Source organism: Triturus cristatus, chromosome 1_1 (assembly GCF_964204655.1).
Source record: "Triturus cristatus chromosome 1_1, aTriCri1.1, whole genome shotgun sequence".
Classification (NCBI taxonomy): Eukaryota; Metazoa; Chordata; class Amphibia; order Caudata; family Salamandridae; genus Triturus; species Triturus cristatus.
Window position 1 is genome coordinate 854,275,680 of NC_140579.1, and position 26,655 is coordinate 854,302,334.

Genomic DNA, 26,655 nt, shown 5'->3' on the forward strand with positions numbered 1-26,655 from the left:
CTTAGGAAGAGGGTCACTCTGGAAAAAAGAAAGGATAGGAATCAAGCGGAAGTAAGTCGAGGTCAATTTTTATTTTTTATGTATGGTTTTAGGGGTACAGTGGAAGAAGGCTTTCTGAGATGGCAAGCAATTGGAGGATGTAAGCCGAAGCACCATTCTAAATAGTGCCCCATATCCAGGGCAGACAGCTTAAACATATGACGCCGCAGTGTACGCATCATTTAAACTTTAAGAGCCCCATCCTGCTAAGTGCCAAGCCTAAGGCAGCACTTTTAAACGTAGGATGGTGTATCCGAACCTTGCTACAGGGTTTGTCTAAGCATAATTTAAAGATATTCTCTCACTATTAAAGTTTTTTTACTCATTAAAAATGATTTATTTGGTACTACTGAGAGCGGCTTGCCAATAAACAGTCAGATTTATACCCTGTCACCTGATCCTATGCAAGTGTGTGTTTGTGGCCATTGTAGTTTTGTATGTTTAAGTAGAGTAGAAGTGAGAGAGGAGACCTAGATGGTAAAGTGAGGACAAAGGAGCTGAGGCCTTTAGCAGTTAGAGTAGGTCTTTTTGCTATGAGTGGCTCCTATCTGACTTCCTGTAGCGCTGCCACTTGATAAATGCATGAGGTGAAGAGGGCTGCAGGCTCTAATGTTCAAAGCCAGAAGCACCCTTTAGCCTTCTTCCTGGTCACTTTCTTTGAAGCTGTTGATAGCCAGATGCAGCTAGCTCACACCTCTGTTTCTGTTGTGGGTGCTCTAGGCTGGAGACTACCCTGCTTTGAGGAGCATCACACCACACAAAGGATATGTCTGCAGAGCAGGCTAGAGGGGGAATTGAAAACAGAAGCCACCACAAACAAGATCTGCTTGTGGATATCCAGAAAATTCCAGGTTTCAGGGTGTGTGACAGAGGGGCATGGAGGGCGGCAATATATAAGCAGTGTGATGCAGCAAGTTGCGGGGACGCAGATCAACTTTACACAGTCATGATATTCTACCTCAAAATAGGGCTGATAGCACATCCAAAAGTTTAAAGACCACGTGGCTTTGGCTTGTGGAGCTCGTGTACCACCATAGGGCACTAATTAAGCTGGAGGGGCATCTCACATCGCAATAAACTGAGACCTGCAGGTGTTGACGAGGCACCCAATGAAAGGACACAAAGAAGCGACAATCCAGCTTTCTAGTGGAGGGAACAAATCCGAACGACAGAAGAACCTCCGGGACACCATATGGGTGCACATGAAGAACAATCTAAAGGTGCGTGCACGCACCCTTCCTGGCACCCCACTCTGCCAAACACTGTTCAACAGCTGTGTATCGGCACCTGCTGCCCAGGTCTGGCAGCAAAATAACCAGTGGAAAAGTTCACGCAGCCACCACCAGGACATAACCCCCTGCACTCTCTTGCTGCTCTTATCCCACACAAAAAGCAAGTGCTTCAAAAGAACACCCAATCAACGGAGGTCGGAATGTCAAGGGCTGAGACAGCCCTGTCATCATTCAGTCTGGGGACCCCCTGCTCTTTGCACTTGCAACTACACCCCCTGAGCTACCCCACAAGTATGCATTACCATGGTACCATCAAAACCTCATTGAGAAAACGACCCTCCAAATCCTCCTGCACGCGCACCGACAATCCAGCTACCTCTGTCGACCACACTGTGGCATTTCACTGCCCCCCATGGCACGGAGAAGGTCCCCCCACACCAGGACCAATCCCAGGGCAAACAAAATCCCATAGCAACCTTCTGCATACTGAAACCCAGAAACTGAGGTCCTGGAGTGCCCAAAAAACTATGGCCACAACTCGTGGTTCCCTCTTTGTAGCCTGAAACCATGACTGCTGCACCCCACTCTGAAGATGAGAAAACCAGCATCACCCACTCCTTAACTTGACCAGTGGCATTGAAAAAGCGACACTGGCCCCAATGCAAGCACCCCTGGCCCAGCAACCAAGAAAAACTGCACTTGTTACGCAGTGTCCCCCCCCCCACCCCCCCCCCCCCAAACCACACCACAGGGCACTCGGAGACCACCCCAGGGGCCAAATGTATCCCACGTTCACACTGAATGTACAGCTGGGCAGAACCCGCAGCCACAGACTTCTGCGATGACCGCCCAGGTAAGTGAGGATCAGAGGGAGCAACCCGCTACCTGCACGTTCAGGGTAGAGGTTGGCAAGCTCACAAAATAACCGGGAGACCCGAGCCAAAGGTTGAAATCTGGTCCTAGAACCTGTTCACGCTGCATCCATGGTACGTGGCCCTCCACCTGACCACAGCAACCAATCCTGGGAGCACCTACCAAATTATGCAGATTTGTAGTGCGCACTATCACACGCTCACCTGGGATAGTATCCTGGTGCTGATCAGGTGTGAATCTAGCCAAATCTGGGGCCTAGTGGGACTACTCAAAGCCAGCACTTCAGCTTCTTGTGGAAGGGCTGGACTGTTCCTATTGGAGCAGGGTCAAAACTGATATGCACATGGTCTGTTCAAATCTGATCGGAGTACATTAGCTCTGAGTATGTTATGCCTCTGAAATCCGATCGGCCTGCAATGTCCCATGCTGACCATTTGCCAGGGGCGAAAGGTCGTGATCACCTACGTAGCCGATCGAATCCGCGTACTCGAATCGAATAACGTACTCAGAGCTAATGTACTCCGATCAGAGGTTTTGTGAGTAAAAACCACAACCCACTACACTCACAGCACACTTTAGGGTGTGTGCTGATATCTACACCCCACGTGGCCTCCTACAATTTTCAGGCTACGCACTATTTTTTTTGTCCTGAAGAAAGCCTTAAGATCTATCCCAAAGGCTGAAACTAGTAGACCTAAATTAATCTGGGATACTAGGGTATATACCATACCCCCGTAGAGATACCGTATTTGTTTTTACTCATGTCCTAGGACCCTTCTATTAAAACATTTCAAAAGGGTACTCCAAGAGACATTTTTAACTCGTAATCACACTTCACATAGCACATCACTTCCTTTTCACTAAACAACCTGCTCCGCTGTAACTCAGGCGTTGTAGCACAGCTGGATTGCATTAGGTAATCCAGTTGGGCCCCGATGACGAAGCATGCCACCTACTAGGTAGGTGGGTGAGGGTTTTTTTACAACAGTTGTTCTACTCTCCTTTTCTTTTTCACCAAAGGTAGCGGCAAAAAGCACTTGACTGCATACACCTTGTTAATAGAACTTGTCCATTTTGTTTCTTAATACCATCGGTACAAATATATGGGCTGAACTCCTGATTCCTTGTATAACACGTTATACATCTGCTTGGGGCAGTCCTAGCTTCCCTTCTTTTTATACATGGTTGCTTCACTGCTGAATGGTGTATTTCTAGGCTACAAGCCGTTGGAAAGCTGCTTGAGGGTCCCCAAATGTGTTATTTTAATGAACCGGCGTCTCAGTTTGCTATTCCCGTGACAGGTTTTGAGGGGAAAAAATAAATAAATGGGCCTTATTTATGAGACATTGCGCCGCCGTTGCGTCACTTTTTGTGACGTGCTAGCGGTGTAAAACTAGCATTTGCAATGCAATAGGTCTCGCATTGGCGAGAGTTTAAGCTATTGCCATTGTAAAAGGCCTTCAGTTTATCTGTTTTCAAAACCAACACCTAAATAAAAGGCATTGTCATTTACAATGTCAATAGCTCAAACTCTTGCAAATGCGAGACCTATTGCATTGCAAATGGGTGTTCTTTTTTTTTTCTTTTTTCACTGAAGTGTACAACCCCTTCCTCTGACTCGTGACACCAGCTGTGCTTCTGCCCTCTCAGAGATACTGCAGAGTTAGTGCAATAGAGGACCAAGGTTGTTGTGCTTTCTTTCTGCTCCACAAGTTTTAGATTGGACTTCAGAGATTCCACTGTTGTAGTGGGCGTGTTTATTGCTGTCAAAAAATATGGGAAACTGCCCCCCCCCCCCCCATGCTTCCCCCTGCATGAAAGCAAACTTACTCCTCACCTGAAGAACTACTGACCCCAAAGCCACTAACACTCCTGTGGTATGTAGAGGAGAATCTTTTGATTTGTGTTGAGACTAGAGTTTCTTTAGAAATGTACTATTCGTTCATTATGTCCACCGTTTGTGAAAGTCGTGGTGTAACGCACTGGTATATTGTGTATCGCACAGACGTACAAATGCCTTCACACAGAAAAGATGGAACATACAGCAAGGCAATGTGTTACCAGCAACCGTGCTCCGCTGAGGAGACACTGGTCAACAGCGGTCTAACTTGTCAGCTGATTGGTTGTGATATATAGTGTTCTAGTGTGCATTAAAGGCCTGCTACAACACGGTGCTTCTGGTGTTACAGAACCATCACTGGCAGACGCAAACCAAACTGTAAGGAATCTGCAGCCCGTATTCTGCAGGCCATCCCCTTAATTACTTGCAAACAGTATTCATTGGGCCACCCGGAGAATGGTGTCACAATTGGTCTAAAAACCCAAGCACGCGTCAAACAAACATTGCAGAACCTTTTTTGATGGTGGTTTTTGGAAATGCGGGACTGGGCAAAGGGAACTGTAAAGTGCAGGCCAGATGCTGGCCAGGATCGGGTTAAGCAGCTGCAAAAACCTTTCAGACGCGTGTACAGAGAATCGGATACATGGCACACAAATTCAAATCCGAAAATATGGAAAGAGCACTGATGACTACTGTTTTACGTTTGCATACCTGTGGAGTTTGGGCCATGCAGGAGAGTAGTAGTGCTTTGCGAGATTAGGCCGAGATACCACATTTAAGGAAATTGGAGAAACAAACGACTGCTCTAGCTGTGAAGCAGCTGGAAATCGAGGGCCCAGTCCTGAGAGCGACGACCGGTTGTCGAGGAAGGTGACACCACCAACCATGCCGCACGGTTCAGAGTTCAGTGTCGAGGGGCAGGGACTGGCGCCCTTTCTGTAAGGGGTTTATGCCTCGGGCCTTCCATCTTTAAGTAGGCCGATCCTGCCGACACTGGTCTCTGAAATGGCATCTAGTTTGCATTTCACGGTCTGGTAGACGGGGCGAGGTTCTCAGGCTTGCAAGAAGGAAGAAAGCTGAAGACTTGTCTGTGTAGCGAGAGCTGCCACTCCTAGTAAGAAGGGTAAACCCCTGGCGCAACCTTACCCCTCGTCTCAAGGTTGCTGTCCATCTGAGAGGCACCCTCCTCACGTGTCCGAAGGCAGTGAGGCCCTGGGAGTGCACTCTGGCTTAGCCCAAGGTTGGTAAGGGCACCGCTCAAGTGCTGTGGTTAGTGCAGCATGCTGACGAGCCTTGGTGTTTAGGGCTAACCACCAGCCTCTCTGGACCTGCCTGCTCTAGGCTGTGACCATTCCCCCTGCATGGAAAGCGCTCTGTGAGAATCCATCAATTTCACCTTCTCCCAAACTCTGCCAAGTTCCCAGACGTGAGCGGAACTCCACACACCTCCTTTGAGTGACTCTTCAGAGAGCAGCAGGGTAGGTTTTTGGAAGGGCAGAGTCTAGGAGGCCGAAGAAGCTTTCCAGGGAGACTTGCTCCTTGTGCGTAAAGTCCGTCAACATGGAGGTCGGGTTCTTAAACCAAGGCTGGGGCAGCACAGATTGTATGGCTCTTCTCAGAACTCCACCTCCCCTCTTATGAAAACGCACCTTTTTGATTCTCTTGCATCTTTTCAGTCTTCTTTTTTTAAATCTGTTTCGAATGAGCAAGTACCTAGAAGCAGGTTAGTTGAAGTGCGTGTCATACTGGTTACTTCTAAGCGGCCAGACTGTAGCACTACGTGACCTTCGTTAGGCATTAGCTGTTTATAGCTGGCTCACACGTGTCGAATAAGGACGCCATTATTGGTAAATCAGTTTGGGGAGGTAGTTAGTGCATGGATGGATATGAGTACTAGCCTGGGCGAAACTCGTACATCGTTCTTTAAGGAAATTATGTGAAAAGTCCAGAAATGACGCATTAGTTTGCAAAACTGGTCTGGTATTTGGCTTGTTCGTGAAATGTCCTTAAATCCGTTTAGGGCGCAAGGACACATTTTACTGTGAAAAAATAGCACAAGTTGCCAGTGAGGGAAACGCCAGCTGCTCGCGTTGGATTAACTCGCCTTGTTCACGTCCTCTCGCCATAGGGTGTTGCGAGGTGTAATGGTAGGATTTCGGGCTTTTCGTGTAATAATCTTAATGTGAAATTACATGCGATTACTCTTGCGTAAATGAAATTTCACCGAGGTCTAATTAGGCTAGGATTGTAATCTCACCACTGAGGAAAGGAATCGTGCAGCAAAGGCTTAGTGTTTGCGCCTTTCCTATGAAGTGCTTTGAGTGGGTGCTGTGCGTCTGCGATGGGGTAACCTAATGACGGCGAAAAAGTGTTACTTTTTCTGGTGAGCGGAAGTGGCGTCTTCTGTAACGTGGACGGCAGAGAAAGCAAGAATTGTAATCTAGTGTGCCCTCCCACAAAACTTCACTGGCTTCTGTTATGAAAATTGTTATGTCCAACCATCTACTGCAACACGCCAAGAGCCATACAAAAAGAAAAGCACCTCTACTGCGGGGTTCCGCGAATATCCAAGCACGCTTCCTCATCTTCCCTCTTGTACTCCTGCGGGCAATGTCGACGGCTGCTTCTTCCTGAACGTCACCTTGGGCGGCTGCTCCTAAAAAAGTGACGCCGTGCAGGGTCCCCGGGAGCTTCCGAGATGATCTGGAGCCGACGGGGGGAGGGAAAGTGAAAACGCGCCATGCGTGCGTTGTGTTGAAACGAGGCCTACGCGTGCACATCTCCTGTCCCCCTTCCGAACAAAAATCGATGACAATTGATCTTCCCAAGTAAGCAGCGCATGCGCTGCGTCGCTAGGCGAGACCTAAAAATGAGCCTTGTTGCACCCTATTTACAAAGTGATGCGTCGGGTATAATGTATGCAGGGTGGGCGTTCCCCCGTAAAAAGCCTCGTAGAAGTGGCGCAGTGAAATCTTTCAGATTTCACTGCCCCACTTCTAGGACACCACTGCGTCAAAATCTTACGCCTGCCTCACAGCAGGCGTAAGACTGACGCAGTCACATTTAACATGGGACTTGCAACTCCAGCAATGTGCATCGCTTTTGCGACACTCCAGCAATGTGTCATTACCCTGTCTACAGATAATACTGACATATCTGTAACTCCTTGCGACATGGAGCGACGTACAATAAATATGGCACATCCATCGTGTCGCAAGAATGGCACAGTGAAAACTGTTGCATCTATGCTTTCTTGCAGTGATACGACAGTTTATTCACGCGTACTCGGATGATCTTTTTTAAGCTAATCAATCTGCAGTGAGTTTTCGGCTGTCTAAGATACCACATATCGAATTGTTTAGCAGTAACAATATAAAGGCGTTGAATGGCAGGATGTATGGGCTGTTGCCTCAATCACCCGGATAACTCATTGACTTTCACACACAAAAGGTCCTGTAAGATGGCTAAAACCTACGAGATTGATGCCAATAAAAATCGATTAGACTTAGTAATTTGTGATTTGTGTGTTAACGTCTCTAGACTTAAAATCCATCCTTATAAACTTATCTATGACCTAAATTCCACCCTCAGTTGGGTCATTGTCAAAATTCTGATTGCTTTCCTTGTGGTACTCTAAATGGCCAACACAACACATTCACTTTCTGTAGTAGTATTTACAGCTACTGCTTACGTGTGTTTGAAGACCTCTTATTTTATTTTTTTATACTTCCTCAGTGTCAACTACCGGATCCACGAACCCAGCACACAAATCACTCCATACAGAGATAGCCTCCTCTGCTTTCTTATCCCTTCGACCAAGTTTCATGTGAGCTTCTTCGGCTACTGCTCATTACAGGACGTTGTAGTAAATTACTTGTCTACTATTCTCCACTCCACTGTACTGCTCTGCTAGAATGTTCCATGACATCATAGAATGCCTGAGTGCCTCTCTGTGTTAGTGTCAGTTAGTCAACTCAGGCTGAGCTGTTGGGAGCCAGCGCCTGGTGGGGCTGTCTTTCTACCATCTATCTTCTCCTACCATCTACACTGGAGCCAAGCTACTAATAAAGAAGTAACCTACATATACAGATGGACTCTGTATCTTCTTTTACAACAGACGTCCCCACGCCAGCTGTTAAAATCAGGCGCTCCCTGGACCAACCATGTAATGGCCACTTGTCTTCTGGCCAGGACCAAGGACAACTGCAAATATTTGTAGGACATTATCCTTTGGTCTTATGATATTACCCAGGAGACAGCAAGCTGCAATGAAATCAAAGGTGATGCACACTGTCCTATGAATCTGACACCACCTGTGCCCAATATCGCTGGACTCCCCCACACTTATTGTATCCGAATAAAGATTATTGAATTCCAGGCTAAGTGCAGAAAATCTGCAGTTTAAAGACGTTTCTAGATTGACTGGGATGATAGTGTATCAGACTTCAGAGTTTATAATCTTGGGCTGCTCTGAAACGATATCGCCCAAATACTTATATTGTAATTTTCATGATGATAAACGCCAGAGACTGTGTAGCTAGATTGTGGCTGGATCTCAATCCCACCTCAGGTCACTTTCTAGTGGACACAATTCCTAGACATATGTGGGCTAGAAGTCTCAGTCATCAGAGATAATCCAGAGAGAAAACGACTGGAACAAATTTTAGGCCCTAATAATAAATAGATGGATAAAATCTTCTGTGGACCAGGATGTTAAGTTCACTCTAATAAAATTGTTTGTCTTTACCCTGTGGGAATGTATAAGCAAGTCCTTTTAATTTCTTTTCACAATATATTTAAGAATTGATTAATTACTGATTAGGAGTCTCACGAACCTGTTCCACCTGGTTTGCCGCCACCTCCTTGCCCTGCCATCAGCGGTCCTCCAGGTCCCATGAGTGGGAAATCTATTACCAGGGGCTGCCAGGACCACAACACCCAGCAACCTAAGTGGCGCCTGCACTGCCAGCATCAGCACAACGCTCCAGAAGGCGCATAAAATCGCGGCCGGACTCCCGCAGCGCGGGACGCGGACGGGCCCGTCTGCCCAGTCGGAGGCCGGGCTGGGCCACCCCCCTGAGAGGTGTTCTTCAAGAAGCTGTGTTGCCGGATTTAGGTGAGTGCTAAAATAGACATTGTGACATGAGGAAACGCACCACTACACCAAGCTCTCGCCCCACCACCACAGACAGTATGTTAGAAAGAGCAGTCAATATTGTCTAAATGGAAATTGAGTTAACAGAGACCACTATCCTTGGGACTGTTAGTACCTCAAATCACTACGATGGCAGGGGTGGAGCAGGATGAGTAGGAGGACTGCATTGGCCCTCCTCTATCGCCAAATGTAATTGTTAATACCATCAGACACTCACCAACCCAGAGAGGTGGTTGTGACATGGAAAGTAACAAGGGCAACAAGGACAATGAAGCTTTTGTGGACGACCAGACTTTGATCCCCGCAAAGTATATCGTCCCAAATAAAGATGTTTCCTCAGATCCAACAACTACAGGGGCAAAAAGAAAAAAACTTTGGCTAAACCAATTAGTTCTAAGAGGTAACAACCCCCACGCTCAAAACAACGCACAGCCCTGAGCTCATGGATACAAGGTGCGGCGGCCCCAGTGACTACAGTAAACACGGAGACCACTGATGCCACAACTGAAACCACTGTTGATCTGACCCTACCAGAAGCCCTAACTCATTCCATTTTACGCAAACTGAGCACACAATAGCCCTGACAACTCGTATTAGACCTGGTGATTATTTCAACTGACACCATAGTGGACATGGTATACGAACGTATGAAAAACTTGGTGGATAAAAACTTTAAAGTACTTTGGAAACGCCTAGACCCTTTGGAGGCATTGATAAATAAATCAAATACACACCCTAGCATACCTAAACCTACAACTAAATCAGGGGGGGGTTCAGTTTCCAAAGCCCTCTGGCGCAGCGAACTTAAATACGCAACGGCAAATCGCAAATTCTATATCCTCCCCCTTTGAAAATGCCAGTGTAACATGCGCCAAAGCCAAAAAGCCTACCCCCATCCCCAGTGAGAACACCTCATTACGCAAAGGGCGCATTAACAATAGCAATCGCCCGCATCGTAACACTCCTTTAGTCAATCCTGCTGTTACTACTAACTCCACAAACTTGGCTCCCATGAGGCCTAACACCTCGAGCGCTACCTTCATTACAGAAAATTATGACATGGGGCTGCCTTTAGAGACCAGGGGCGTTGTTCTTAACTTACCACCGGCAGCATGTCCCTATGTCCTAGTTTTAGCAGGCGTCCCCCCTTTAAGAAAAAATCAAATTGAGACCTGGGACCAACTGCGGAAAAAAAGCGCTAATTGGCTAGTCAAACATAAAGGCCTTAGGGTGGCAAATATCAGCGAGCTTATAATGGTGCGTAGGGTGGGCTGGATAGGACCTTGTCATTAATTTTAGACGACCGTTGCTGGTAAAATCGTTCCTGTCAGCACAGGAATTTGACAATAACTTCCCAATCCTCATAGCCTCTAGGTTTTGTTTTTATAAACCAACTCCGGGGTTAAATATCTTTTGTTATCCCTCCACACACTATGTATAACAGATTCTCTGCCCTGTCCAGTTTAGACAGCCTGGATTGACTGTCCCCCTCTCTAACACCAGCTGTACCTGCTATCACTGGACCCGTGTTGGACTCTCTGGTCATTGCTACCCCAGAACCACACAATTCAAATCTACAGGTGCTTAGCTGGAATGTTGCAGGTCTAGCCTCCAAGCTAAGCTCTACTGACTGGGTTAACATAGTCCAAAAATATGACATCCTAATGTTCCAGGAAACGTGGTGTACAAAGGATCTATTTTTAGAAGGTTTTGCTTGTTTTAATATCGTACCTGCCCCTAAAGTAGGCCACCCATCAGGTGGACTCTCAACCTGGATTAATATCTCAGCAGGTGGGAGTGTAAAGTCTCTTGTGACAATGACCATTTCCAAGCACTGATTTATACACGAGGTGCGTCAATTTGTTTTATTAACTTTTATAACAACGACTTTATAACACTACCTAACATGAACTTTATTAATTTGTTTGAGTTGGTTAATTTACAAAACCAGAATGCGTATAATAATTTGGTTGGAATTTGTCTGGGTGGTGATTTTAACGCCAGACTTCCTAGGGAAAATGGTTTAACTACTACTTTTTTGGCTCATGAGCCTTTATGCAAAAGAGGGATGGAACTATCAGACCACTTGTCCATCTGCAACTTATTTAATGTGATGGAAATAGCGGATGTACATCAAAACAGAAATTGCTTAATACCCACCTATAGGGGTCGTGGCTGTGCCTCAACTATTTAAGTTTTTATATCTGCCCCATTGGAGGATCTTCTTGTAAAGGCAGAGGTTTTGTGCACCACGCAGGGCGACCATAACCCAATTTTAGCAACAATCAGATTCTCCCTTCGACCTAGTCTTGTTAAAGAGCCTGGGGCAAGTAAATAAGTGGCTTCGACTGACAAATTAAGAGTAATTTGGAAAGGCATTGATAACAAAATTTTATTTGCCAATATGATAAAATTACACCCACTGCTCATCGAAACCTGCCTGTCAATTAGCGATTCTAACCCAGAGATTATCAAGGCATATAGCAGCCTATGCGCTGGCATCAAACAAATGATCTCCAGACCTGCATTAGACGACAGCCTGAAACCTAAATGGTTCAATAGTACCTGCTCGTGAGCAAATAGAGAACTTTGTGTAGCACTGGCAGCAACACCTAGGGACGCAACTCTTGTTAAATTATTACGATCCCGTTACAGAGAAGCAGCCAGGCAACGAAAAGACGAGCTTCTAAAAATGCTGGGACAATCTTGCCTGTGCTGCTACACTTAACGATGGAAACGGTTTCTGGGCAGCAGTTAAAGCCATGAGATCTATGGGACTTACTCCCCTAAGCTGCAACATAACTAGTGAAGCACATTTTTCTAGGATCTACATAGCCCCGCCCCAGACCGAGGACATGTCAAACAGTCCTTCTGCCACTAGGTTTTTTATATCGGTGTCAGAAGTTGAGGATTCCATCTACCATAGCCTAGGCAACAAGGCCCCAGGGCCTGACGGGCTGTCTATTTATCTCATTAAGCATAAACCGGACTTCTGGGCACCCCTCTTACTTAATGTTTTTAACAATCTAACAAGCACTTTTATCCCAGCATCATTGTGCCTATTTTTAAAAAGGGAGACCGATCCAACCCTAGCTGCTACAGACCGATCTCACTGATTGACAACACTTTAAAGATTCTCGGGAGGGTCGTGTTCAACAAAATAAGGACTTTGGCTGAAAGGGAACACATTTTAAATAGGTGTCAGCTGGGTTTTAGAAGGAAACTGGGAACAGTAGAACAGTGCCTTAACCTAAATTTGATTGTTGGCAAGTATACGATAGCCCAGAAGTCACTTTGGCCTTTATGGACCTCACCTCAGCCTTCGACTTCGTCAACAGGTCACGCTTGTGGTCGGTCCTTTTAAATTAGGGGTTGGATGAGGCCTTAGTTTATTTTTTGGCATATTTGCACAGGGACCTGAAGGCACAGGTAAGGATCAGCAATGACGGGGAGGTCTCAGGGGACATCATTATTGGCAGAGGGGTCCGACAGGGATGTGTACTGGCCCCTCTTTTATTCATTCTTTATATAAATGAATTACAGAACTCAATAATGATGTACCAAGAATTAATGGTAATGTACTCTCCGCCCTTCTATATGAGGATGACGCGGTCCTAATGGGCTGCACTCCGAAAGCACTACGCACTTTAGTTGGGGGTTTTGTAGCTTTCATGGCAGACTTACATCTTTGCACCAATTTTAAGAAATCTTTTATAATGACCTGTGGCCCAAAAATACACTGTATTAACGCAATAACCTCAGGTCCTGAACACTTATTACGCACCCGCACTTTCCCATATCTGGGTTTAGTATTTTCTGATACTGGATCTTGGGCAGTTCATGCTGCCCATAGTAGAAGTACATTTTTAAAAGCGACTAATTCGATCTTGAGCCTTCCCCAACCAAAACAAGCAGAGGTAGTTTTACCCATGATCAAGATTTATAAATCTCAGTGCATTCCCACTGCCACATATGGTGCTGTAGTCTGGGGTTTTACAAATTGTAGTGAGATTCAAAGAGAGGAAAATAGATGTTGCCGGAACCTTTTAGGGGCTCAAATCTCTTCCCAAACCTTGTGTGTTATAAGGAACTAAATTTGTACTACATAGAAGATTTTATCAGGTCGCGTCCAGCTATATTTTGGCTAAAAATCTGTCAAAACCCGGCAGCGACCCTGACCAGGGAGATTATTGTAGACTGTCTCAACTGCGGCAAGGGAGGGTGCATACCCTGGCTTTCCGCTGTTAGAAAAAGCTTAATCAGCGTCAACTTAGAGGATATCTTTTTAAACCCGTTGGACCTAAAGGGTATGAATAAAAGAGTCTTCATGGATGCATTATATGAATCTTATGATAACGCAAGACGCGTCACAGAGCGCTCAAAACCATCAGTCGTCAGGTACATGTCACTAGTGGAGGCAAACAGCCTTCAAACCCATATGCCATCTAAATATCTCCTGAAGAATACTGGTCGTTGGGGGAGAAGCATGCTCTTTTGCCTCAGGGATGGCACTTTTAAATATTCACTTTGCTTCCCTCTGGGATTTAATATTAATCTCGAGCAAATGCCCTGCCCTTGTGGCACCGGTAGTAATCAAACTGTTACATTTTTTTATTTTTTTGAAATTTCTACCAAAAATATACAAAACATCTGATTCCGTATTTTAAGGCAATTGCCAACATCGACTATAGAACAGCCTACTTGGAGATTCTTAGACTTGAGTGACGATCTGATTTTTCGTGTCGGCTCTTTCTTGAGAGTGGCAGTCCGCTCACGCGTTTCCATGAGCAACTTCTAATGCTTTAAGTGTACCTGAATGCATAATACTGCTTTATTGTACGTACCTACCTATACCTTTTAGTTGGAATACTAACTAAAGTGCTATCTGCGGTCTGGAATACTTTAAGAGATCAAAATTTAGTTGCACTTAGATTATGCTGCTAAAATTGTTTACAACTGACTGCACTTTACTATAATATGCTGCTATCTGTGTGTCCAACCCCTGAATGTGTTTAATACCACAATGCTGTTATCCTCCCGTTCGTTTGTAAATCTTATTTATATTGTTGTTTTGTATACTATGCCTTCTTAATATTTGCACACAATTGAAGTCTTTTTAATCTGAAAGTCCTTTTTAACTATTGCTTTTCATATAGTGTTTTTAACAAGAAATTGTACTGTTGCTGGTGTATCTGAACTGTGCTTTCATGGATACTTGTATCCGAATAAAGATTATTGAATTCCAGGCTAAAGTGCAGAAAATCTGCCGTTTAAAGACGCTTCTAGATTGACTAAGATGATAGTGTATCAGAGTTTATAATTTTGGGCTGCTCTAAAACGATATCGCCCAAATATACTGATATTGTATTTTTCATGATAAACGCCAGAGACTGTGTAGCTCGATTGTGGCTGGATCTCAATCACATCTCGGGTCACTTTCTAGTGGACACAATTCTTAGACCTATGTGGGCTAGAAGTCTCAGTCATCAGAGATAATCCAGAGAGAAAACGACTAACAAATTTGTGACCCTGATAAACAGATGGATACAACTTTCTGTGGACTAGGATGGTAAAAAATTCACTCTAATAAAATTGTTTGTCTTTACCCTGTGGGAATGTATAAGCACGTTCTTCTAATTTCTTTTCACAATATATTTAAGAATTGATTAATTACAGATGGACTCAATGACTTATTTTATTTTGTGTACCACTCTTCAGTTCTCTAATAAATTACAAAAAGAAAAAAAGAACCCCACCCCCCTTCACTGAAATCTTGTATTAGTAAGTGATTGGCTCCTTGATTGACTCGTGCTACAGTATGTGTCAAGATGGCATACAAATGGAAATACCTTGCCGCATACAAATGGAAATACCTTACCCTGGGTACTGGAAATCTGCACTTTCCTATTTCCTAATCTCAAAGGAGAGTAGAAACTCTTCTCTCGGCCCTAATAATGGGAGGGCAGCAGGCTGTTTTGTCTCCTTCTCCAGCAGTGGTAATGTCCCTATGTACGGCTGGATCTTTCCTATCCATTTGTCTTCATCTGAGCCACCTGCAGCTTTCACCCGGCCCATTAGGGTTCTGCTCTGCTGTCCTTCCCCCTCATGACCGTTCAGATGGCTGCTAACACTGTGAACCCGCCTCCTTGGTGTAGGAGTCACAAGTCTGTTTTTATACATGCAGAGTTTGGGGGTCTCTTTAGCCATTCACTTTCTTGATTATGCACAGGATCCTTCATTGGCAAGCACTACCATAGCCACCATCCTGAGGGAACATTTCAGGTGGTCTTTGATATTTGGAAGGTGGCACTCTACACTAGGATTGTTCACCATAAAGTACTTTCAAGATCCATGCCTCTCTGGAGGGTTCCTTCTGTAACTGCTCTTCCAGGCTCCCCCCACTCATTCCTTTAAAAGTGAGGTAAGGTTCATTATGACCGGCCAGGTTCTTCTACAGTTTTTTGGGACCATGCAGAATTTTGATCAGATCTCTTCTTGCAACTCCGGCAAGCTAAGGTGGAGTCTCACGGGTTAAGCCTGCAGGCTGCAGCAGTATGCCCTCATTCTGTTTGTCAGATCTCTCTTTTGGAGGCTGACATCATGCTATGTTAACCTCTTTCCTCTTGTCACTTCCTCGTATCGTTTAGGCAGCAAAGCTAATGGCTTTCTCATGGGTGTTTTATTACTTCCTTTTTGCTTGCCTCATTTGCATGCAGCTCTCCCTCGGGAGGCCAGTTGTGAATCTCGCCGTAGATTGCTAAGCTACATTTGAATGCTGTGCTCAAACATTGCTCCTCTACAGCTCCTGCTGGGTCGTCTGGCAAGGGTTTGTTGGAGTCCTGCTTCCAAAATGGAAAGCATTCCTCCATCGTGAAACTGAAACTATGAACTGCCTTTTCTTGAGGAGACTCGTGTTATTTGCTCGCCTTCATCCATCGTGAAACTAAGTATGAACGGCCTTTTCTTGAGGAGGCTAACTGGTTAATACAGCACAGCCCAACATTGAGACTCCCTGCCCTCTATCATGCATGCTCCTTAACTGCAGATCAGCAGTGCAACATGCCACGGACATTGCTGACGTTATACTCTATGAAGAAATGGACATCACATTCCTCACAGAAGCCTGGCTCAATGACCACTCTAACCCCATTCTAGACCTACTCACCCCTCTGGGTTACATCATCCTCATCCACAACAGACCGATCAAAACAGGTGGCGGGCTAGCAATCGTTCACAAAGAAGGAATACAGATTACCACATTAAAATCTGCAAAATACCGGAATTTTGAGTACCTTGGTGTGGAACTTACAGTCAAAGGCACCACACCCATCAAATTTCACACCATATACCTTCCTCCTAGTGAGTATGCCCTCTTCACCGAAGAACTAGCCAACCTAATAACTCGTTTCTCCCTAACAGACACAAAAGACGTGTTCCTGGGTGACTTAAATACCCACTGGAAAAACCCAGAAGACACCACAGTCCAGAAACTCTCCAACCTGCTGGAAATAACCAACCTCCAACAACTCTGCAATGAACCAACACACATCAAAGGAGCAACTCTAGATGGGATCATCACCAAAAATGAGCTGGTCTCGCTTGATCGATTACTCCCATTGACTGGTCTGACCACCACCTCATATTGTTTACACATTGACTCACATGTCAGATAGCAACCAATACGATCTGACAAACCTAAGCACTGGATCAGGAAACATCAATGAAGTCCCTATTACCGAACTTGAATCCAGGATTCATGCCCATCTACAGCTCCAGCCTACCTCTGTGACGGCCAATGACCTCACAGTTCACTTCAACTCAACGACGACTAAGTTTGAGTGGTGCTACTTGATCTAACACCTCAAACAATTGAGATCTATCAAATCTTGGTTCAACGTGGATCTTAATAACGAAAGACGAGAACTCAGACTTGCGGAAAGGATTTGGAGACAAAACCTATCGACATTGCACCTAGCGCTACTTGGATCTGCACGGTTGGCATATAAAAAGCGCATTTTTAGAGCGAAGGCCTCTTTCTTCCGCAACCAACTAGACCAGGCTAAGAAAAGACAGAGAGAACTCTTCAACATTGTTTTAAGTCAAACGAATGGCGCATCCCCACACGGACAAAAAGCCACCAAGGATCGATGCAAAGAAATTACCAGCTTCTTCACTGATAGTCACAAAACCTTCATCCAAACATCTAATCCACCTTCCCTCTCAACCTGTCCCCCTATACTCATCCTTAACCAAGCAGAACTAAATCATACCAAGGACAACCAGGTCCGTTTCCAACTGAAAAATGATGCAAATTAGTCGGACTTCGAACCCGTGTCGGAAAATGAGGTCTTCAATATAAGTGCAAGCTTAAAACCCACTTCCCACACTATGGACCCCCCTCCCATCCACAGTAGTACAAAAATCCAACCACATCCTTGCCCCATTCTGGACAAAAATCGTCAACTCCTCTCTCACATCAGGTTGTGTCCCAGATTCCCTTCGATTAGGACAAATCACACCCATACTCAAACAAGCATTTGCAATGCAACAGGTCTCGCATTTATGCGAGTTTCAGCTATTGGCATTGTAAATGACAATGGTTTTTATTTATATTTTGGTTTTTGAAACCTAAATAAAACGCATTGTCATTTACAATGCAAATAGCTTAAATTTGCGTAAATGCGAGACCTATTGCATTGCAAATGCTTGTTTTTTATAGTCATTGACCAGAATGTGCATCCATGGTAGGTGGCCACCCTAGACAAGTAACACAGGTTGGTGAGTGATACACCCAGCAGCGTGTGCCATAGACAACTGAACATATGGCCTTTGCGTAGAATGGCTCTGCTCCTTCTCACCAACTCTCTAGGTAGATACTGCCTTGCAGACAACCGCCACACTTTAAATTTAATAATAATTAAAAAAGAGGCGAGCTCCATGTGTGACTCTGTAGGAGAGTGGAATCTGACTAATGGTTGCCCCCAACTTTTTGCCTGGTATTTGAGTGGTTTTTGACTAGTCTGGCTGGGATCCTGCTATCCAGGACCCCAGCCTATCTGCTTTCTCCCTAAAACTGATGTGAGTACTCTAGGTACAAACCTAATTGGATGCTGGTCATGCCCTACCAGTCCCTTGTAGATGGTACCCTAGGTACCCAGGGCATGGGTCCCCCAGTAGGCCTACCAGGGCTGCAGCACTTATTGTGCCAGCCTGGGACAGCCACACAAACTTGACACCACCAGACCACTACTGTAGTCTGGGTAAGGTGGTGCTAGCACCCCTTACAGGGATGTAGGTACCCTATATCCCACACCATTACAACACCTATACTCTCATAGGTCACCGCTATGGCATGCCCTGGTAATCCTACAGGGCTGGGTGCTGAGGTATGTGTGAGGGGGGACCCCTACGTGAGTTAAATCGTTACTGGGTTGTTTGTAGTGTAGCCATACCATAAACTCTTAACCGCATTATAAGTGAATCACGTCACCGCAATAACTTGAGAATGGCTACACAGAACCATATCGTGTTTGGTGTCAAACATGAAGGAATCATACCCCCAGTCCAGCCATGGGCATGAGGGTACGATTCCCCCTTGCTAGAAGGGCGATATGGGATAAGCGGTAGAATTTAGACACCAATTTAAAAGTGCACATGCACCACAAAATGGCTACTACCCGCCACCTACACGACTCTGGCTGGCTGTTGCTGGGGAAAACCCCAGCCTCGCCATCTGGACAATAGGGCTCCTGTGGCAGGGAGGTGCCTGCACCTCCCCAGACAGGATATGTGGATTGGAACAGGGTGGGTGCACCAAATGTCCTTTCAGAGTTGCACGTAGGCAGCTGCAGAGCCCCAATTCTGCATACACCGCCTGGTACCGGTTCAGGGGCATCCTGCCCCTCGCCCAGGCAGGGGAAACACAAAGGGGAGTGGGTGTAGCCACCCTTTCCCGCCTCTACTCTGATTGGTAGGCTCTAGTTGGGACCATCCCCTAATCTTGGGGATATATGTGAATAACGTGGCCCCAGAGCCTCAGATTAATCCAGAACTTCACAGAACTGACCTTCGACGAGCTGCTGCCCAGCTGACTGAAGAAATCTCCCTTGGGATAAAGGAGTTATCCCCCTGCTTGGCAGGCACCTGAAAGACTGCAAGATACCCGGTTGGAACTTCGCTGCTCTCACGAACTTAGTCTTCCAGCAACCTTGAGGTGGGTCTCTAGAGCATCCCAGAGTCCTGTGAGCGTGCCCAGCAAGTCTGAGCACTGTGGACCATGTGGGTGCCGAGATCCCTGCATACCCCGAGACACCGGCCACCTCTTGCCTAGCACACGACCCCGACCAGTGGGGAAGTTGTGCTTTGGCCCATTTCTGAGCCAACCTTCAAGCAGTATCCGTGCCAAATCTCAGCTCCCTAGCCCACTCCGGTGGCCCGAGGGAGCCCTTTTACGCACTCCATTTTGCTGCCTTCTGCGGTAACTTGTCTCTCGACTTGTGGGCCCTGGCGGAGGACAATCTTCACATCCAAGATTTCCCCTGGTTGCTCCAGGCCTGCTCTGCGCTCCCTCCAAAGGTGATCACCCTCAGACCTCGTGGGTCTGCACCAGCAGTTACTTTGTTCATCTTGCGTGGGTTGTGGTTGCCAAGGCTTAGTGGATCCAATCGGGACACTAACACCGCAGCGACCCTCATCCGACGTGGGACAGTCGCCCTCCAGAAGCTGGCCTTCCTTGAAGCCTCCCGGAGCCCGTGACTGCAGAGCCAAGCTGCATCTTCCTCACCTGAAGCACCCGACATCGAAGGGCTCCTTGCTTTGAGCCCCCCTGGTCACTGTGCCGTGACCCAGACTCTGTCCCCTCTGCTTTCAGGTTCTTCTCTACATTTTCTACAACTCAGATCTTCACGACTTCGACGCTTTCAGCTAGCAGCAGTTTGGACTACTTTTCCATCGACACCAGAATCGACCTATGCACCCGGCTTCCCTGGGGCAGGTAACAGTGGTACTTCGGTACTCCCGTGGTGGTGGGCTCTCCAAAGCCTTAAGTCTCAAGCCTTAACTTTGTACTCCTGCTAGAAGTGTCTTTAATCCTTAAATATTCAACCGCGACATTCTCCATAGGCTAACATTGCGATCCTGATAGCAACTTCTTGTGCTGCACGCGTCTCCCGTGGGTCCCCTTCCTCTTAACAGTGGGTGGATTCTGAAGGGGCAAGCGATCCTGAATGCCCTAGGCATTGTCTGTAGAATTGTCGTGGTTCTTATACCACTATTTTAGTATATGGTTTGGTCCCCCCCTGGGGCCCATTGATTTCTGTGCTATTTATTGTGTTTATAAATGCTTGTTTGAAGTGTAACTTTGCCACTAGCCACATAAAGTGACTGTGGGATTCTGTCTAGAATAAATACATATATTTTATATATATACCTGCGTGGGCTACTCTTTCATTTGGTTATTCAAGAGGTTATTATGGTAAAACAATAAGCTTAACATTCCTTCAAGACTTAGCCTGAAGGCTGCTCTCCACAGCTACCACTAGGATAGCTTTCTTTAAAGGTTGTCTTAAACCTATCATCAATAAGAGTCGAATTGGACTGGTGCAAGGTGTCCCTATAACTAGGAGACAGCATATGACAGGCCAACTTCTCACAGACTCCATGTCTGGCAGTACAGGTCCGCAGTAGATTAAGCATGGCAGCTAGAGAGGGTTTGCATCCTTTAAAAAATAAATCTACAATGCGGAGGTTCTCTGCCATTAGTAAGGCGGTACTGAACTGTAGGTCCGGGTTCCAAAGTCCCAATTGTTCATGTGATATTTTTACAGTTCTATATGGGCGGATACAAGTTTCCGACAGCCCGGCCTCTCTTTCCCCGCATGATTATTGCGTCTAAAGCGCGCCCAGGTTTCCCAGGTCCGTGCTTTAATATTTAATGTGGTCCAAAGACGTTTTTATAGGCTTTCTGGTATTTGTAGTCCTGTTTTAAAATAAAAAACAGGTGCACATCAGAATTCCAACTAATAAATAAAAAGGTATTGATGGAGGGGCGTAAACTTGGAAAACTTGAGTTGTTTCTGGTCCGGCAGAAAGGACACATCGTGTCTAAATGTACTAATGCTAAGGCGAGCAGCGGCATTACAATTTGCGGTTATACTTTGCTAAGAGCTCCCAGGTACAATGTGGATGGAGATTGGGCTGTCGTATAAGCAAGGCAGTGCAAGTAAGTACCTGTACCATGACTACCAGTCGTCCTGGAGATGACTTGTAGCCCCCGCCTGGTCATTCAGCCAACAAGAAGCATGCTGGGACTTGTATGCCCGAACCTGTCATGGAAAAAGTGAAACTACAAATTCAGTAAAGTTGCTGCTGATGGCTGTAAAGACTGGGCATGATAAGTCGCGCTCATGACAGCTAGGAGAAACAGAATAATTAACATAAGAAAACGGACAGCATTACTGCAATGTGTGTGCCCAGCAAACTGGCCACGGGGTAAGAGGAGAACACGAGAATAAACGCATGGAAACCATCTCAAATAAAAGCACGACAAGGGGAGTGCGAACAAAACAAATGAATCTCCATCTGCCATGAAGGAGCCGGATTCAGATGCAAGCAGCTCTGCTGAGAACCACAGCTCAATGCCCTCCGGCCTCTAACAGATACAACAAGGGGACTTTTAGTCAATAGATTAAACTAGCAGATTCCGTAAATATATTTCCTACTTTGTTAATAATCACAAAGTAGCCAGCACTGGCTTTTCCACCTTCTCTGCCCTGCATGTACCCATGACTGCCTGTGTGCACCGAGTGAACCCCACTGTTAGTGGTTTCGGTTCCCATTCAAGGCTACGCTCATACGGACGGGTGCAGTGGCCCTCAACGACGGCAATTGACGAACATCTGAGGACTGCCAGAAAACAACTGTACAATAGAAGCATTTGCAAGTAAAGCTACATGAGTTTTAAATAAAACTTACGGCGTGGTTACTCTGCCCTCCACCTCCGGAAGCCCAGCGCCCAAATGAAGAGCGCAACTCTGGGAAGTTTGGTTTGGGATGGGGGGGGGGGGGGGGGGGGGGGGAGGGAGGAGCAAGCTACCAGCACACCCTCCTACGTAATACGAAACAAAGATGCGTCGGCCTGTCCAGATGGGCCGTCCTAAAAGTGGACAAGGCTGTAACCCCAAAGCTCTGTTTTCAATCACGTGCCAGCATTTAACAAATGATGACGCAAGCCTATTGAAAACAAGGGCAGGGCTTATAATTTTTCTCAAAAGTGTATTGATTCCAAAAGGCCCTCGCATGGCGAGAGCAGCGCATGCGTGCTGCTAACGCCATGCGAGACCTAAAAACCAGGTGCCGACTCAAACAATCAACAACCTCAGACCTATCTCCAACCTCCGTTCCTAGCTAAAACACTGGAGAAGTGCGTTCTCCAACAACTTAACAAACATATTGATGATTTCAACCTCCTTGACACCTTTCAATCAGGATTCAGAAAAGGTTGTAGCACCGAAACAGCCATGCTCAATATTTCAGACGATATCCTCGGAGCCTTAGATGAAGGTGACTTATCTTCTCATCCTTATTGACCTATCTGTGGCTTTTGACACTCTAAACCATCCAGCCTTACTGGAGACTTTGAAGAGGCGCTCTGGCATTAATGGCATAGTTCTAAAATGGTTCGCTTCCTACCTTCAGCACCGCTCACAACAAATTAAAATCCACTCCTGTCTCTATGCCTACACGAGTCCCACTTGAAGTCCCACAAGGCTCGATCCTCTCCCCATCCCTCTTCAATCTCTTCATGGAACTCCTTACAATCCCTCTGAAACCAGCTGGAGTTAAAAAATCACCTATGCAGACCACCAACAACTCTACTACAAAATCAAATCTCCCAGTGACATCTAACACCTCAATGTCGCACTAACCAAGATCCAAACTTGGTTTAATGTAAACCACTTAAAGCTGAACCCAGACAAAGCAGAACTAATTCTGTTCTCTCCAAAAAGCAACCTCCTACCAATCCAAGACTGCCTCAAGAACCTAGATGCCCTAAACTGCTGTATCGTCCTATCCGACTCGGTAAAGTCACTAGGCATTACCCTGGATAAGAACTTGTCAAAAACTCGACAAAAGGTGGTTTACTCATTAAAACACCTGGAGAAACTCAAACCTTTCAATCCCCAGGATGATCTGAAGACAATTGTTCAATCCCTAGTCCTCTCTAAACTGAACTATGGGAACGCCATCCTAACCGGGACGCCTAAAGCTCCTAGCCCCACTAAGATCAGTCCTTAACATGGCAGCTCGACTCATAACTGGTGTAAAAAAAAAGGTTTGAACGCATCACACCAACCCTCCACTCCCTCAACTGACTTCCCATTGAAGGTAGATGTATCTACATATTGGCCTGCATAACGCACAAAACCCTTCACTCCCATTCCCCCAACTACCTAAACTGCAAACTGGTTAAAAAAAAAAGCATGAAGATCCAGAAACCTGAGAAGCTCCAACTCACTTCTCATCTCCGTCCCGATCCTTCTCTGGTAACGTACTCAGGATGTGGAACGTACTCCCTATTGACTCAGATGCAACCCCTCCTTCTCCTGCTTCAAAAGTGACCTGAAACTCCTTCTCCTCAAGAAATACTTTACCGACCAAGTCAACTAAACTAGACTTAAATAACCTAGCGGACTCCCATCTCACTTGACCATCAAGGATAGGTGGTTATCTGACTATCTCATCCTCCTGAGCTTCCTCCCTCCTCTTCACTGTATGCCTAATTATAATGTTTTACCTGTATGTTTATGCATCCGCATGTCCTGCTATGTAATGCAACTTTTTTGCCGTTGTGTATGTAAAGTGCTCTGATACCCCCGGGCCTAGCTTCTCCTGCTTCAAAAGGAACCTGAAATTCCAAGGATAGGTGGTTGACTGTTTTAACCTCCTGAGCTTTCTCCCTCCCTTTCACTGTATGCATAATTATAATATTTTGCTTGTATCTTTATGCATCCTTATGTCCTATGTAATGCAACTCTTTTTCCTTTGTGTATGTAGAGCGCTCCGATACCCCCGGGTCTAGCTAGCGCTATATAAAACTTATAAAATAAACTTTAAAAAATAAACTTGCTCGCCTTCCTTCATGAAACAAAAACCATGATCGCCTTTTCTTCAAGAGGCTTACACAGCTTTTCCCAACAGATTTTTGGTGGGGCGTATTTACAAGCCCCTTGCGCCGCTGGTACATCACTTTTTTCCCATATTAAAAGTGATGCACCAGCGGCGCAAGTGGCTTGTAAATAAGCCACTCTGTATTTCTCTCGTGACGTTAGCTGCGCTTTAAAGACGTAGGTCAAATGCTGTAAGCCTTCTGCTGCATACTTTTTAACAGTGGGGCTGGTGTTTACAAACTCCTCTCACTTTGCAGTGATCGAATGAAAAATACAGTTAACTATCTGACATTCTTGCGGGGTACATGAAGTGTGAAAGGAATGGCTATAGATGGTAATTTTTTCGTAACACAACAAACTGTAAATACGCTGTACACATTGAGCAGTTAGGAAAGCAAAAATAAAGCACCCTTTTTTTTGTAATTCTGATGGAAACAAAGATTTTAATAGGATCCGAACAATCAATGCACTCTACTTGGTGATGCAGAAATAATAAATATTCAACAAAACCAGATTTCCTCACATTATCCTTTGTGTGCAGTATAGTTTTATCAATAAAGCTGTAGGTCTGAACAAATTTAGTGATAATTAGAAAAAATGCTGTCTGTAAAGGACAATGCGCTACCAAACGGTTACATTAAAAAAAAGAATCACCCGTCTCAAGTCCATTTAAGCTAGGTGGGTTGCCAAAGTTTGTTCTAAGTGGTTCTAAAAAGGTTAGGAAGTACTGGGCTAACGTGTCAAAAGCTCGCCTATCTCTATCATGAAATAAAAACTATTAGCTGCCTTTTTTGGAGCGGGTAGATGTTACCTTCCTGTGTTGTGAAATTGAATGTGTAAGCAGCCTTTTCTTGAAGAGGCTATGTGGTACACACTTTCCTTACTCTATTATCAAATAGAAAATGCAGATTGGCTTTTTTTTAAAACGCCCTTCTTATGCTGCTGTTGCACTGCCTGTGAATCCTTCTTTTCCTGGTCTCGTTATGACGTTACTAGCTAACACTTATATTTTTGATGGTTTTGACTTGTGCACGTCTGCTGCCATTGACCATCGGTTCATTCTATAGGACAGTTTTCTGCTTGCCCAGACTTGCCTCATCTGGACATAGGAGGTCTTGGTGGAAGCAGGAAGAAAGGTCCTTGATGGCTCTACATACACAGTGGTGGCTACTCCCGGTAAACAGTAGTGGGGTGGGAAGTGGTGGGGGGTAGAGGCTTAAAAAAAAAAAAAAAAATATATATATATATATATATATATATATACATATATATATATATATATATGTCACTTATCTGGCACTCAGGCTCCGCATAAGCCAATCACAATGCTTCACTGGCCTGAGAACCGTGGTCCGGTGCCCAGCCAGGGAATGGGGGCCTGGGCATGTTCTCAACGCAGGCTGTAATACAGTCTGCATGGAGAACATTGAAAGTGCGCATGAATGTTCAGCCAGCCCGAGAGGGACTGACGAACAGTCATGCGCACTTACATAGTGCCAACCACTCCTCTGCTCGGAGAGCAGAGCAGATCCGCCCTGCTGAGACGCGGCAACAGGAACCAATAAAATGATGATGTAGTCGTTTAATTTTTCCTTTTTTATCCACTGCGAAAAACAGTGGGGTGACGCTCCTCCACCTTAGCGGAGGAGCCACCACTGTACATACTTTCATTTTTAGTCCATTAATGTCAGTGGCATTCAATAACGATTATGACATGCTTTTACTCCAAGTAATGTAGACCTTTAAAAGGGACACACTCAGGCCTGTTCTACCATTGTTCATTGGCTCGTTTTTGTCTTTAAAGCTTCATCTTAGTTTCATGTTTTTATTAGGATATTGCCTCTCTATGCGTCACTGTATCCTAACTTGACCCCTTTTTCTTATTTCTAGGATCATGTGGCAAAACTGGGAGCGAACCCGTCACATTGGCAAGATTCTATTAGAATCCAAAGCATACAGGCAATTGGTAGATTTTGACGCCCACCTTGATGACATCAGGAGTGATTGGACCAACCAGCACCTCAACTGCGAGATTGCCAAGCTGGCTTTTGTGGCCAATGGTAGTGCATGAGACTTTCTATGTCAAAAGGGAGATCCCTAGGCAAGAAAAATGACAGCACCATGCAGAAGTGTAGATGTGGCTGAAGCTTTAAGAAGGAAGCACTCATCAAGGGAGATACAAGGAGCGCTTGTTCTGTAGTTTTTCCACATATTTATTTATTATACATCTTAAATTAAGTGCATGTGTTTGTGTCCTGATTTTAAGAGTTTGATTCTGCATAAATGGAAACGTGAAGAAAGGGAACTAGACGGTTCGGCACATCGTTTTATTACTCAATGATAAGTAGA

The 26,655-nt window shown here is 45.5% G+C and overlaps 2 protein-coding genes across 3 annotated transcripts in view; one reads left to right on the forward strand and one right to left on the reverse strand.

Annotated features, from left to right (window-relative positions):
* Positions 1-26,541, forward strand: part of EMC9 (ER membrane protein complex subunit 9) — an 83,771-nt gene extending 57,230 nt beyond the window's left edge. For both annotated transcript variants that reach the window (XM_085650541.1, XM_085650537.1), the window contains exon 6: positions 26,197-26,541. In XM_085650541.1, coding sequence (XP_085506667.1) covers positions 26,197-26,377 — 181 coding nt within the window. In that variant the 3' untranslated portion in view covers positions 26,378-26,541. The remainder of the gene's footprint in view (positions 1-26,196) is intronic.
* LOC146871199 (proteasome activator complex subunit 1-like) overlaps positions 1-26,655 on the reverse strand; it is a gene marked incomplete at its 5' end in the record, with an annotated part of 281,652 nt that overhangs the window by 60,360 nt on the left and 194,637 nt on the right. The window lies entirely within an intron of this gene.